The sequence below is a fragment of the Podarcis liolepis genome, assembly GCF_965112155.1.
Source record: "Podarcis liolepis genome assembly, chromosome: 2".
Taxonomy (NCBI): domain Eukaryota; kingdom Metazoa; phylum Chordata; class Lepidosauria; order Squamata; family Lacertidae; genus Podarcis; species Podarcis liolepis.
This window is the reverse complement of record NC_139555.1, coordinates 114,597,809-114,611,235: the sequence shown is the minus strand read 5'-3', so window position 1 is coordinate 114,611,235 and position 13,427 is coordinate 114,597,809. Positions and strand designations below refer to the sequence as shown.

Sequence of the window (13,427 nt, the reverse complement as noted above, 5' to 3'; positions counted from 1 at the left end):
GCGCAACTGCCGAAACCCGGAAGTAACCTGTTCCGGTACTTCCGGGTTTCGGCGCATCCATAACCTGAAAAAATGCAACCTGAAGTGTCTGTAACCCGAGGTATGACTGTACTCTGTGGGCTGGTGTGGCCACCCAGATGTTCGGCTGCATCTCCCATCAGCCCCAGCCTGCTTGGCCAAACACCAGGGGTGATGGGATCTGTGCCGCAACAACACCTGGAGCGCCACGGGTTGCAGTTCTTCCTCTAAATTTTATGGTTGCATCTCAAAATAGAGCAACCAAGTCTCTAGTTCTCTTGATGTCATAGAAAAATCCTACTTAAAGAAACAAACAAAATAGGTAAAGGTATAGGACTCCTGAAAGGTTAAGTCCGGTCAAAGGCAGCTATGGGGTGCAGAACTCATCTCGCTTTTCAGGCCGAGGGAGCCGGCGTTTGTCCACAGACTGCTTTCTGGGTCCTGGGGCCACCATGACTAAACCGCTTCTGGCGTAACGGGACACCATGACAGAAGCCAGCAACACCATATACCTTCCTGCCACAGTGGTACCTATTTATCTACTTGCACTTGCGTGCTTTCGAACTGCTAGGTTGACAGAAGCTGACAGAACAACAGGAGCTCACCACCGTAAAAAGGATTCGAATGATCGACCTTCTGATCGGCAAGCCCAAGAGGCTCAGTGGTTTAGACCACAGCGCCACAAAATAGATGTGTGGGGCCCTGGGTTCACTTCAGAAAGGAATCCTGCTTCGTGACCTTGGCTTTGTCAGTAGAGCAAAAGACTCTTAATCCCAGGGTTGTGGGTTTGAGCCCCACGTTGGGCAAAAGATTCCTGCATTGCAGGGGGTTGGACTAGATGACCCCTGGGTTCCCTTTCCAACTCTACAATTTTAGCAGTTCAATCCATCCATGCGCTCAGCCTGCAGATTGGTCGGGCTGGACTTGCCAGTCGTCGGGCTCGGCTTCAGCGAGTCACATGATGGGAAGCGGAAAACAAAGGAAAAGCCTCCCGCATAAGCAGCAAGGAGAAGCCCGAGAGGCATTTAATGCAAGTCCCCCCCCCTTATTTTTCATTTTTTTTAAAAAGGCTTAATTCGAATCCTTTCCACTGACGATCAGTTTTGCATGCTGAAGATCAGTCGCAGCGCCATCCTAGGCTGGTCTACTCTGGAGCAAGCTCCGTGGGGTTTGCTCCCAGGTAAGTGTGCGCAGGATTGCAGCCTTAATGCGGATTAGCGGCCCCCTTCGTGCAGGCTGGACCATTGCCCGGCCGTGTTTGCGGTGGGAAAGGTAAATTTAAAGGTCGTGCAATAAGGCGTATGCGCTGGAAATAAAAATAAACCAACGCGTGCCGCTGGGTGAAGAGGGGATCCTAACCCGCGCTTGAGATCCTGGGCTTTTTTCGTTTTGTGTGTTTTGCTCTGTCGGGGTTTCACTGGCCTCGGGCAGCCGAAAGGGTCAGACTTTCCTGGGCTTTGACATTGGGGAGGCGCCTTGGAAATTGCTGGGCTTGCAGGAAAGCGGAGAAGCTGCAAGATCTAGTTAGCTGCTAAATCGGTTCAGAGCAACCTCTGCTCTCTCCCGACCAGCAAAGAGCCTCTCTCCGCTATTGTTTCGCCCCAATTGGTGCAAGCCACGTAGTTTTCCTGCATGACCTTTGTAGTGATATATTCAGGCCTATAGTCAGACACCCATTCTCTCTCTGTCTCTCTAATATAGGTGCTGGCTGAACACTTTTATTGCTATTGCCACAAGCCTAACCAGCGATATCATTGAGGGCTTTATTTATTACATTTATATTCTGCTTTTATCTTCCAAGGATCTCAGAAGATCCAAGGATCTCCTCCTCTCCATTCCAGCCTCACAACAACCCTGTGAGGGAGGTTAGGCTGAGAGACGCCAACGGGCCGTCTTCAGGGCTGCTGAGCGGGGATTCGAACCCTGCTCTCACAGATCATAGTCCAACACTCTAACCCAGGGTTTCCCAAACTGGGGTCTCCAGCTGTTTTGGGATTACAGTTCCCATCATCCCCGACCATTGGTCCTGCTAGCTAGGGATGATGGGAGTTGTGGTCCAAAAACAGCTGGGGACTCAAGTTTGGGAAAGCCTGCTCTAACCATTATGCCACACTGGCCAGTGCCAGCCCTACTGTATTTCTTCATTGCAGGGGCTTGGACTGGATCACTCTATGTGGGGCTGCCCTTGAGACTGACCCAGAAACTCCAGCGGGTGCAGAATGCTGCGGTGAGACTCCTTACGGGGTCCTCGCTGCGAGATCACATTCACCCGGCGCTATACCAGCTGCACTGGCTCCTGGTGGAGTACAGGATCAGGTTTAAGGTGCTGGTTGTAACCTGTAAAGCCCTATACGGCCTAGGACCCTCGTACCTACGGGAACGCCTCTCCTGGTATGTCCCACGGAGGAAGTTACGTTCTTCAAACAAAAACATCTTGGAGATCCCGGGCCACAGGGAGGTTAGGCTGGCCTCAACCAGAGCCAGGGCTTTTTTGGCCGTGGCCCCTATCTGGTGGAACACTCTGTCACAAGAGACCAGGGCCCTGCGGGACTTGACATCTTTCCGCAGGGCCTGCAAGACAGAGCTGTTCCACCAGGCCTTTGGCCAAGGGACAGCCTGACCCCCTCCTTTGGCAATCCTCACAGACCTCTAGCCCAATGGTTGCCATGAATTTGATTATGAATTGATTTTAGAATGTATTTAAATTAATTGATTGTCATTTTATATAAAGTGTATTATTTTTACTGTTGTCAGGCACTCTGAGCCCAGCTTCGGCAGGGGGCGGTGGGATATAAATAAATTATTACTATTATTACTATTATTACTATTATTGTTGTTGTTGTTGTTATGACACCTTGGTTCCCTTTCAACTCTACAATTCTAGAATTATGCTCAGAGGAGCCCCATTGAGGTTAATAGATGTGACTGACTCGGGGTCATTAATTTCAATGAGTGGCCTCTGAGTCACGTTCACATTTAATGTGCTGAGATTCCACTTTAAACAGTCTTGGTTTCCCTCCTAAATTCCTTGGGGCTACAATTTCCAGGGTACACTGTGGAGAAGAGCTAGCTAGCTGCTGAAATGGCTCTGCAAAGGCTGGTAGCTTTTGAAGGATAGTTTGCAAGGCAGGGTTTATTCGCCCTCTTGGCATTTAGAGAATGGCTGCAGCTCAGTCCAAACCCTGGCAGCTCTGGGTATACGAAGCTGAGAATGTCGCCTGCCTGAAACTTGCAAGAGCCTCTGTCGGTCAGTGTTAACAACACTAAGCTAGTTGCGACTTTGTATAATACAGTTTCCTATCTAGGAAAGATTCTCCGCTTGAGACCCTGGAAAACCGCTACCAGAAAGAGACCCCAGCCCTGGGCTAGATGAAACGGGGGTCTGATTAGATACCATTTGCCATGCCAGCCTGAGTTACTTATCTGTAAAATGGAAATAATAGTGATTCATGTTACAGGGTCGTTGTTGTGAGGGCCGCATGCAGTATAGAGCTTTTTATCCCTGTGGGTTAAACCACAGAGCCTAGGGCCTGCCGATCAGAAGGTCGGTGGTTCAAATCCCCGTGACGGGGTGAGCTGCTGTTGCTCGATCCCTGCTCCTGCCAACCTAGCAGTTCGAAAGCACGTCAAAGTGCAAGTAGATAAATAGGTACCACTCCGGCGGGAAGGTAAACGGCGTTTCCGTGTGCTGCTCTGGTTTGCCAGAAGTGGCTTAGTCATGCTGGCCACATGACCCGGAAGCTGTATGCCGGCTCCCTCGGCCTATAGAGCGAGATGAGTGCCGCAACCCCAGAGTCGGTCACGACTGGACCTGATGGTCAGGGGTCCCTTTACCTTTACCTTTACATCTTCACTGCAACTATTTTTATATGTGGAATTATTTTCACTGTAACCTGCCCCGGAGCCTTGTGGTGAAGGGCAGGTAATAAAAATTCTGTGGATTTTTATCTCTTCTGTAGCAAAAGTGGACGGGTTCTGTTGTTTTGTTTCAAGGAAGATTTTTGAGGATGTGGCTGTGTTTCATGGAAGTGTGCTGAAGATCTGATGAACTCAGACCGATGAATTCTATCCCAGGTAGTCCTGCAAGAAAATCACAGGAATATGGCCTCTCTGGGTAAGGATTCCTTTCTGAATTTTGTGTTAGACGTCTGAGAGGCTTAGAAGCCTAGGGCTGTCTTTGGCAGTTCCAGTATTCATGGAAGATTTGTGCTTGGAGATTACAGTGCTGATTTTACCCCTGCCCTTTGTGTGAATGAAAATGTGCTTTGAATAAGACTGGTTAGTCCAGATTTCAGAAAACAAAGGGCATTTTATTGAAATTAGGGGTCGTCGTCCCCTGCCCTACTAGAAATATTTTGAAATAATGAATGTCCCTTGTTAGTGGCAGATCTCATTTTTTAACTGGTTGGAACATGGCGGGGGGAATCACATAATTGAAAACATAAGAAAAGTATTTTTTATTATTACAGTGGAGCTTCGGTTTTCAAGCGTCTCGAAAGCCGAACGATTCAGAACCTGAACGCTGAAAACCCGGAAGTGAATGCTCCCGTTTTCAAACGTGTCTTGGAAGTCGAATGGCATGTTTCTCCATTTTCTCAATGGATTCTGTGGACCGTCCATTGCGCCTCAGTTGTCAAACGTTTCGGAAGTTGAACGATCTTCTGGAACAGATTATGTTCGACTGTATTATTATTTATTGAACTTACCGTATATACCAGCTGGTAACCCGCACGTCTCAGGGCGGTTCACAGAACAAAACTACAAAAAATGAATATCAATAGCATCAAAAACCCCACGAACAATACCCCAGCCCAATACATTATTTTATTATTATTATTATTATTATTATTATTATTATTATTATTATTATTATTAAAATCTACCGACTACATTCCTCATTCTTAACAGTTCTGGGCATCACTAATTCAAGACTTCTCAGACCCTTCTCCTCTTCTCTTTGATTAGAGTTTCCTAACGTGACCATAAAACTGGAAGACGAAGATGAGATGCCATGGCTCCCGAATAACCAGGGATCAGAGGATATTAAGAATTTCCCAGGCGACCGCTCAGGTGGTGGATTGGTTCAGCTAAACTGTGCAATGCATATATAAGTATTCATAGATAATTTTTTGTTTCAGGTTGCCCACACCACGCTTTCTGCCGACTCTGGTGGATAGAAAAAATAAAGGCTGACACCTTTCATGAGAACTAGTGGCATGAAATAGCTGAGCTGCCAGCCAGGATACCCATAATGGTTACCTCTGATCTCAGCCCTGAGTTTGTTGGGCAGCTTTGGTGCTTAGCCTCCACTTTCCTTCCCCACCAGCTGCAGTATGGGGATAATACAAGGACTTCACTTAGAAGGTTGTCCTAATGCTAAGTGCATATAAATGTTACATCAGATTATTTTATCAAAGGCTGTGTCAGGTGTTTATTGCTTTCCATGTGCCATTATTATTATTATTATTATTATTATTATTATTATTATTATTATTATTATTACTACCACTACTACTACTACTACAATCTACAGGAGGCCCTCTCCTGCCAAGCTCAGTGATCAATTAGGGCTGATAATAATAATAATAATAATAATAATAATAATAATAATAATAATAATAATAATAAAAAATAATTTATTTATACCCCGCCCATCTGGCTGGGCTTCCCCAGCCACTCTGGGTGGCTTCCAAAAAAATATTAAAATACTGTAATACATCAAACATTTAAAGCTTCCCTAAACAGGGCTGCCTTCAGATGTCTTCTAAAAGTCTGGTAGTTGTTTTTCTCTTTGACATCTGGTGGGAGGGCGTTCCACAGGGAGGGCGCCACCACCGAGAAGGCCTTCTGCCTGGTTCCCTGTAACTTGGCTTATCGCAGTGAGGGAACCGCCAGAAGGCCCTCGGTACTGGACGTCAGTGTCCGGGCTGAACGTTGGGGGTGGAGACGCTCCTTCAGATATACTGGACCGAGGCCGTTTAGTGCTTTAAAGGTCAGCACCAACACTTTGAACAGGGATGTGATGATCTTTTAGGAATCCTGGCCCCAATGTTGGTAAACAAAGCCCTATGTGACAAGTACCTGTTATCTGGTTCCTTCTGATTACATTGGTCACTTTTTCCCCTCAGCAGGATTCCCTGTTCCTAAAACTGAAGCGGTCCATGGGGGAGATCCATGGATCCCAGAGCCTGTTTTGGAGGAAAGAGAGATCCCAGCAGACTACGGCTCAGGTAAGCGGAAAGATCTGGGCAAACTCTTGGGAATCAACCTAGGCTTTTGACAGGAAGAGAACGTGGAAACTCTTGCCTGTTCATAACTTTGAGAGACAGTGTGGTGCAATGGGTAGTGTTAGACGATGACTTAGAAGACCCAGGTTCAAAATCTCATTCAGTCGGGATAAAATATTGGTAGAATGGGAGCCAACCATGTATACCATCGCGAACTTCTTAGAGGAAGGGTGACTCAACAGTGTGACACATCAGGGTTGAGAGTACTTGTGTGTCCCTCCAGATGTTGTCGGGACTCCATTTCCCATCAGCCCCTAGCCAACATGGCCGATGCACAGGAATGCTGGGAGTTGTAGAGACATAAACAGAGGAGGTCAAGGCCCAGCCCGTTCCAGACACCTCCAAGGTCATAACAGGAGGATCTGGACAGCTTTTCTGTGGATGGGGAAGTGTAACATGTAGCCTGGCTCTATGTTATTGGGGAAAGCTCTGGGATTTGGACAGGTTGGTGCCCACTTCGGCCTGTCAAGGAGCCAGCTCCTCAGCCGCCCTCCTCTCTTTTCATTCCCTGAGCAGAGCTTCCGGATGTGATAATAAAGTTGGAACAAGAAGAGGTGCCGTACGTTCCCTGCCGCCCGGTTTCGGAGGCCAGTGTGACATTCCAGGCGGCCCACTCAGGTGAGTGAGCTTCAAACTACCGTATTTTTTGCTCTATAAGACTCACTTTTTCCCTCCTAAAAAGTAAGGGAAAATTGTGTGCGTCTTATGGAGCGAATGCAGGCTGCGTAGCTATCCCAGAAGCCAGAACATCAAGAGGGATTGCTGCTTTCACTGCACAGTGATCCCTCTTGCTGTTCTGGCTTCTGAGATTCAGAATATTTTTTTTCTTGTTTTCCTCCTCCAAAAACTAGGTGCGTCTTGTGGTCTGGTGCGTCTTATAGAGCGAAAAATACGGTAACTTGCTATTGGGACCTTCATTAGCCTCATAACTGCATATGCAGTTTCTCCTCACGATAGTGGCCAACCTCATAAGCAGGACCCAAAATCTCCCAGCTTCCCCTTGCTATTTGTTTCCGACATGTGAGGTGCACTTGCAGATATACTGCTTTTGAACATGAGGGTTCTGTCTTGGTATGGATAATATGACAGCAAGTGTGCCATGACTGTGTCAGAGAATGTTTCCCATGCAGAAGGTCCCATAGCAGCCATCTTCAGATATCTCAAGGGCTGTCACGTGGAAGAAGGAACAAGCTTGTTTTCTCCTGCTCTGGAGGGTAGGATTCGAACCGATGGCTTCAAATTACAAGACAGGAGATTATGACTAAACATCAGAAAAAAAATTCTGACAGTAAGAGCTGTTCAGTGGTGGAACAGACTCCCTCATGAAGTGTTGTATTCTCCTTCATTGGAGGTTTTAAGCAGAGGTTGGAGGGCCACCTGCCATGGATGCTTTAGCTGAGATACCTCCATTGCAGGGGGTTGGACTAGATGACCCTCGGGGTCCCTTGCAACTCTACAGTTCTATGATTCTGTGATCAGTCTTGAACATGAGACCTTCTGCATGGGAAATGTCTGTTTGCAGTGTTTGGGAGAGTGGTTTTGTGGGGCTTGTTTGGTCCTGCTGTAAAGTCTGTCTGCAAGTTCTTTTTGACTTTGTAAAGAAAGACGTTAAAGCGCTCTGTTTACTCTGATAGGAGATGGACGCGACAGAATATTCATGGGAGAAATGCCATATTACTCAGGCTTTGGGAGAAGCTTCGGCGACAAACAAGGCCTTATCAAACACGAGAGCCAACACCCCGCAGAGAAACCACACAAGTGTTCCTGCTGCTCTAAAAGCTTCATGAAAAGATCCAACCTTCGCACACATGAGAGAATCCACACGGGAGAAAAGCCATTTCGGTGCTCCGAGTGCGGGAACAGCTTCAGCGACGGATCCAGCCTTATTCGGCATAAGCGGAAACACACGGGCGAGAAACCCTACAGTTGCTCAGTCTGTGGGAAACGGTTCAATCAGAGCTCCAGCCTTATCAGGCACGAGAGAAGCCACACTGAGCACAGGCCTTACAAATGCTTAGAGTGTGGTAAAAGATTCAACCAGAGTTCGACCTTGGTCAGACATGAGAGGATCCATAGAGAACAAAAACTCTTTAAATGTCCGGATTGCGACAAAAGATTTATTCAGACTGCGAGTCTCCTTGCACATCAGAGAATCCACCGGGGCGAAAAGCCGTATAGCTGCTCCGTGTGTGACAAGGGCTTTGTTCAGAGATCAAACCTCCTCATTCACGAGATGAAACACACCGGCTTGAAACCGTTCAAATGTTCAGACTGTGGGAAAGGGTTCAATCAGAACTCGAGCCTTGTCATACACAGGAGAATCCACACCGGAGAAAAACCATACAATTGTTCCCACTGCAGGAGACCTTTCAGCGACAAATCGAGCCTTAACAAACACGAGAGAGCCCACAGAGGGGACAAGCCGTTTAAGTGCTCCACTTGCGGGAAAAGCTTTGTCCGGAGGTCGCACCTTCTCACACACGAGAGAATCCACACGGGAGTGAAGCCGTTCAAATGCTCGGACTGCGGGAAAAGCTTCAGCAGCCGCTCGCATCTGATACGGCACGAGGGGACTCACACGGGCGAGAAGCCCTACGATTGCTCTTTCTGCGGGAAGAGCTTCAACCGGAAGTCCAACCTGACGAATCACGAGAGGACGCACACAGGAGAGAAGCCCTATCGGTGCTCCGACTGCGGGAAAAGCTTCAGTGACAGGTCGAGCCTCATCAAGCACGAGAGGATCCACACGGGAGAGAAGCCCTACAGCTGCACGGCCTGCGAGAAAAGCTTCAGCGACAAGTCGAGCCTCATCAGGCACGAGAGGATCCACACGGAGGAGAAGCCTTATAAATGCTCGGATTGCGGGAAAGGGTTCAACCAGAGCTCGAGCCTCATTGTCCACGAGAGAACCCACACGGGGGAGAAGCCGTTCAAGTGCTCGGACTGCGGGAAAGGCTTCATCCGGAGAACGATTCTCAACAAGCACGAGAGAACCCACACTGAGGAGAAGCAGTGAAAGAAGGCCAGGAACGTGGCTCAGGTCGTCTAAGCTGTGAAGAAACTCCGCTGGAATGAGACTATTAGGACTGATATGGGTAGCGATGCAGCTGTGAAACAAGAAGTCCCTGGTTTGGTGAGATCGCCTCTGTCGTGATCTCAGGTCACCGTAGGCGAGCCAGTCCTCCCAACCTTTGGGACGTGGATTCATACCAGGGCTGTGGCCCAACACAGGATTAGGCCTAATTAAAATTCACTGATTACAGTGAGCTGAACATGCTCAACCCCAACGTCAGATGGGTTATGACCCTCATGTTTTTCCAGGGTGGGGGAAATGTCTGTGTTGGGGGAGGGAAATGGGCGAGGGGCTCAACACCAGGTATAGGCAGACTTCAGGCTTGCTGGTTCTAATTATTATTATTATTATTATTATTATTATTATTATTATTATTACATGAGCTTTGTTTTTTTTTAAAATCAATCTAAAAGGCCATCTATAGCAGGGAAGAAAAACAGACAGAAGCCTAAATACAGAAAATAGTACATGCAAAAATAACTGGGTAATCATACTTTCTGCATTACAGTATTAGCACTGAGATGAGGTCTGTGGGCTGGGGATTGTGGGAAGGAGTCAGTGGGCATTTACTGTAATGGATTAAATAATCCACTTTTATATTTGTTTGTTGGGAGTGGAGTTTCAATATAAATGACAAAACAGCCCATTTCCCCTCACCTTGGTATTCAGAGTTGGGTTCTTAGCTTGCCCAACACCGAATTAGGCCTCTTCTGCACTATACATTTAAAGCAGTATTGTATCACTTTAAACAGACATGACTTTCCCCTCGGAGCATCCTGAGAACTGTGCTGTGTTTTTAGACCCTTATTTCCCCTAGAAAACTACATTTCCCAGAATTCCCTCCAAAGGGGGCTTGACTGTTAAACTCATAAGATGGCAACTCTGTGACGTAAACACAGAATTGTTAGGAGACCCCTGTTCCCCAAATCTGAGAGTCCATCCCTCTCTACAGTTCCCAGAATTCCTTGAGGGAAGAAGCCGTGACTATTTAAAGTGGTACGATACGGCTTTAAATTTATAATGTAGATGGGGGCCTTACTTTCAACCTTGAGCCTCGCCAACTAAATCCAGGTGCAAAATATGGGTGATGCGGGTGGCGATGTGGTCTAAACCACTGAGCCTCTTGGGCTTGCCAAGCAGAAGGTCGGCGGTTTGAATCCCCGCGACGGGGTGAGCTCCCGTTGCTCTGTCCCAGCTCCTGCCAACCTAGCAGTTCGAAAGCACACCAGTGCAAGTAGATAAATAGGTACCACCGCGGCAGGAAGGTAAACGGCGTTTCCGTGCGCTCTGGCACTTGTCACGGTCCTCCATGCGCCAGTAGCGGTTTAGTCATGCTGGCCACATGACCCAGAAAAGCTGTCTGTGGACAAACGCCGGCTCCCTCGGCCTGAAAGCGAGATGAGCACCGTAACCCCATAGTCGCCTTTGACTGGACCTAACCGTCCAGGGCTCCTTTGCCTTTACCTTTTTTTTTTACAAAATATGGAAGTAGAGGGTGGGGCCGCATACAAAATGGCGGCTTGGGAGGTGTAGCTAATTACCAGCTGCGCCTCATGAGCCACACACTGGAGCAACCTGTGTATACAATTGAAATTTTATAGCTTTGAGTTAGTGCTCATCAGGGATTTGGGTTTTTTTTTGCGATGAGGGTAAGCGGGTGAGCTTCCCATAGGCCTCTAGGCGGTCATTGTGAGAACAGGATTCTGAATTAGACGTGCCTTTGGCCTGCACTGCTGCCATATTTAAACCGTTGGCCCCCAACGACTCCTGAACATGCATCGCAAATTATCCAATGATCTACCTGGCAACCCCAGTCTACCCTCCACTTACCCCTGGTGTGGAACAGCTTCCCACAGCAGTCACATCCACAATGGTTATTTAAATTACACCGCTTCCCGCCACAAAAATCCTGGGAGCTGTAGTGTGCTGGGAATTATAGTTCTGTGAGCGAGAATTCTTCAGGGGAAGCCATGTTCTTTAAAGATGATGTGTGTGTGTGTGTGTCCCCCATTCAGCAATACCAGCATATCTTCTCGCATGGATACGGCACCCCCTTGCACCCCGATTCTTTTATCCTGCATGCAGATTATTCCTCTGCGGAGCCTTAAATATAAAAGCCACGTTTTGAAGCTGTCTTGAAGGCAGAGGAAGGTTCTTTTGTGTGACGATGAAGCAATTTATGCATCTGTAGCAAGACGCAAGTAGACATCCTAATAAACAAATAGTCTCTCTATAATTATTTTGGTCTTCTGTTGTGTTTGAGCAGCCTTCCAGGTACTGGGCAGCGGCCAATTCGCCCAATGGAATCTTTCTGCCCTAAGAGGTGGAGGCGCCCAACTAGAAAGACATGGCACGCAAGGAAACAGGAACGGGAGCAGAGGAGGAAAAGCAAGTTCAAGTAGTTAGCTATGGCAGCTCAGTCAAAGTGATGGTCTCCCTACCAGTGGCAGGTGCTAGGGAATGAACAACAGAGAGGGGAGGGTTATCTTTGGGTGCTCCTCATTAACTTTTGAGAGGCATCTGCCTGGACCCGTGTTAGAAACAGGATGCTGGGTTCTGGGTCCAGCGATACCCAAAGGGCCAGAGTGAAGAGGCTGAGAGCCCAGCAGGCTGGATTACTGCAATGTGCTCTTTGTGGGGCTGCCCTTGAAGTTGCTCCAGATGTAGATGATGCACAATTTGTGACGGCTTGACTAGTCGGTGAGGCAGGAGATTGCCGACACATTGCTAAGTCAAAGGTGCTAGGATACCTGAAAGATACTCAGCCGGCTTCTATATCCAGTTGATCACTGTGCTCAGCAGGTGAGGGCCTCTTGCAGATTCCATCTTATTGGCAGGTCTGTTCCATGGAGTGGAGGAATCCCCCTTTGCAATTCCTCCCTGCTAAATACTAAACTGGCGTGAATCATTTCAGCACCTACTGAAGCCCTCTTTCAACAAGCATTTAAAGCGAAGATCTTTTCCCAAACTGCACCTGTATTGCAAGGTTCTTTTATTGTTTCATTACTTGTTCATTAGCTGGGCTCCCTTGTGAGGAGAGGTGGGATATAAAGTTAATTAATAAATAAGCTTTCTAGAATATGGCGGGCAAAACAATTCACTGCATGCTTGTGTGTTTCTTCTCCAATATAACTTTCACCTCACTTAAGAGGTGACAAGCAGGCTCTGCAACAAAATGTTGCAGTGTACAGGTATACTGCTTTTTTGTAGTCAACAGCCATTTTCTCCTTTATGGGGATCTGTTCTATTCCATTCTTTCTCCCTGCCTCCTCAACACTCCATGCTCTGGGACCAGATAAACAACTGCACCACTCTCTGAAGGCAGCCCTGTATCAGGAAGTTTAAAAACATCATACATTGAAATGTTTAGCTGTGTTTTAATATTATGTTGGAAGCCACTCAGAGTGGCTGGGGCAACCCAGTTAGATAGGCAGGGTAATAATAATAATAATATATATATATTTTATTTATACCTTGCCCATCTTGGCGGCACCCAACAGAGGGCTAAAAACAGAATAAAACTTCAAACATTAAAAACTTCCCTAAACAGGGCTGCCTTCAGATGTCTTCTAAAAGTCAGATAGTTGTTTATTTCCTTGATATCTGAGGGGAGGGTGTTCCACAGGGCGGGTGCCACTACTGAGAAGGCCCTCTGCCTGGTTCCCTGTAACCTCACTTCTTTCAGTGAGGGAACCGCCAGAAGGCCCTCGGAGCTGGACAGCAGTGTCTGGGCTGAACAATGGGGGTGGAGACGCTCCTTCAGGTATACTGGGCCAAGGCTTTCTGTCGACAAATAGTATAATCCCATTTGGGTGGTGTAACCTCCTTTAGCTGCAGACCAAAGGGATCTTGAGGGCCATGGATTCAAAATTAAAATGCACTCCTATACTTCTACCTAGAAGTAAGTCCCCTTGATTTCAATTGGATTTACTCCCAGGTAAGCATGCATAGGATTGCAACCTGAGGTCATTAGGCATAAGACTGTTAAAAGGATTATCTGTATGGTTACCTTGGCATTAAAAAATAATTGTCAATGCACTCCAAATCTA

The 13,427-nt window shown here is 47.3% G+C and overlaps 2 protein-coding genes and 1 long non-coding RNA gene across 5 annotated transcripts in view; 2 read left to right on the top strand and 1 right to left on the bottom strand.

The window, feature by feature from the left end:
- LOC310701040 (complement C4-A-like) overlaps positions 1 to 13,427 on the top strand; it is a 338,535-nt gene that overhangs the window by 66,787 nt on the left and 258,321 nt on the right. The window lies entirely within an intron of this gene.
- Positions 1,064 to 13,427, bottom strand: part of LOC310702117 — a 143,102-nt gene continuing 130,738 nt past the window's right edge. The window contains exon 3 of the long non-coding RNA XR_014523259.1: positions 1,064 to 3,858. This is a non-coding gene — a long non-coding RNA (uncharacterized lncRNA). The remainder of the gene's footprint in view (positions 3,859 to 13,427) is intronic.
- LOC310701489 (uncharacterized protein) lies at positions 1,098 to 12,474 on the top strand. Of its 3 annotated transcripts, XM_083492452.1 has the most exons (6): positions 1,098 to 1,198; positions 4,012 to 4,132; positions 4,984 to 5,088; positions 6,150 to 6,248; positions 6,822 to 6,923; positions 7,940 to 12,474. In XM_083492452.1, exons 2-6 carry the CDS (start codon positions 4,120 to 4,122, stop codon positions 9,319 to 9,321), a joined length of 1,701 nt encoding a protein of 566 aa, XP_083348578.1. In that variant the 5' UTR covers positions 1,098 to 1,198; positions 4,012 to 4,119; the 3' UTR covers positions 9,322 to 12,474. The 3 variants fall into 3 exon arrangements, with proteins under 3 accessions (XP_083348578.1, XP_083348577.1, XP_083348576.1); XM_083492451.1 differs by lacking the exon at positions 1,098 to 1,198 and having other exon boundaries at positions 3,889 to 4,132; XM_083492450.1 differs by lacking the exon at positions 1,098 to 1,198 and having other exon boundaries at positions 6,147 to 6,248.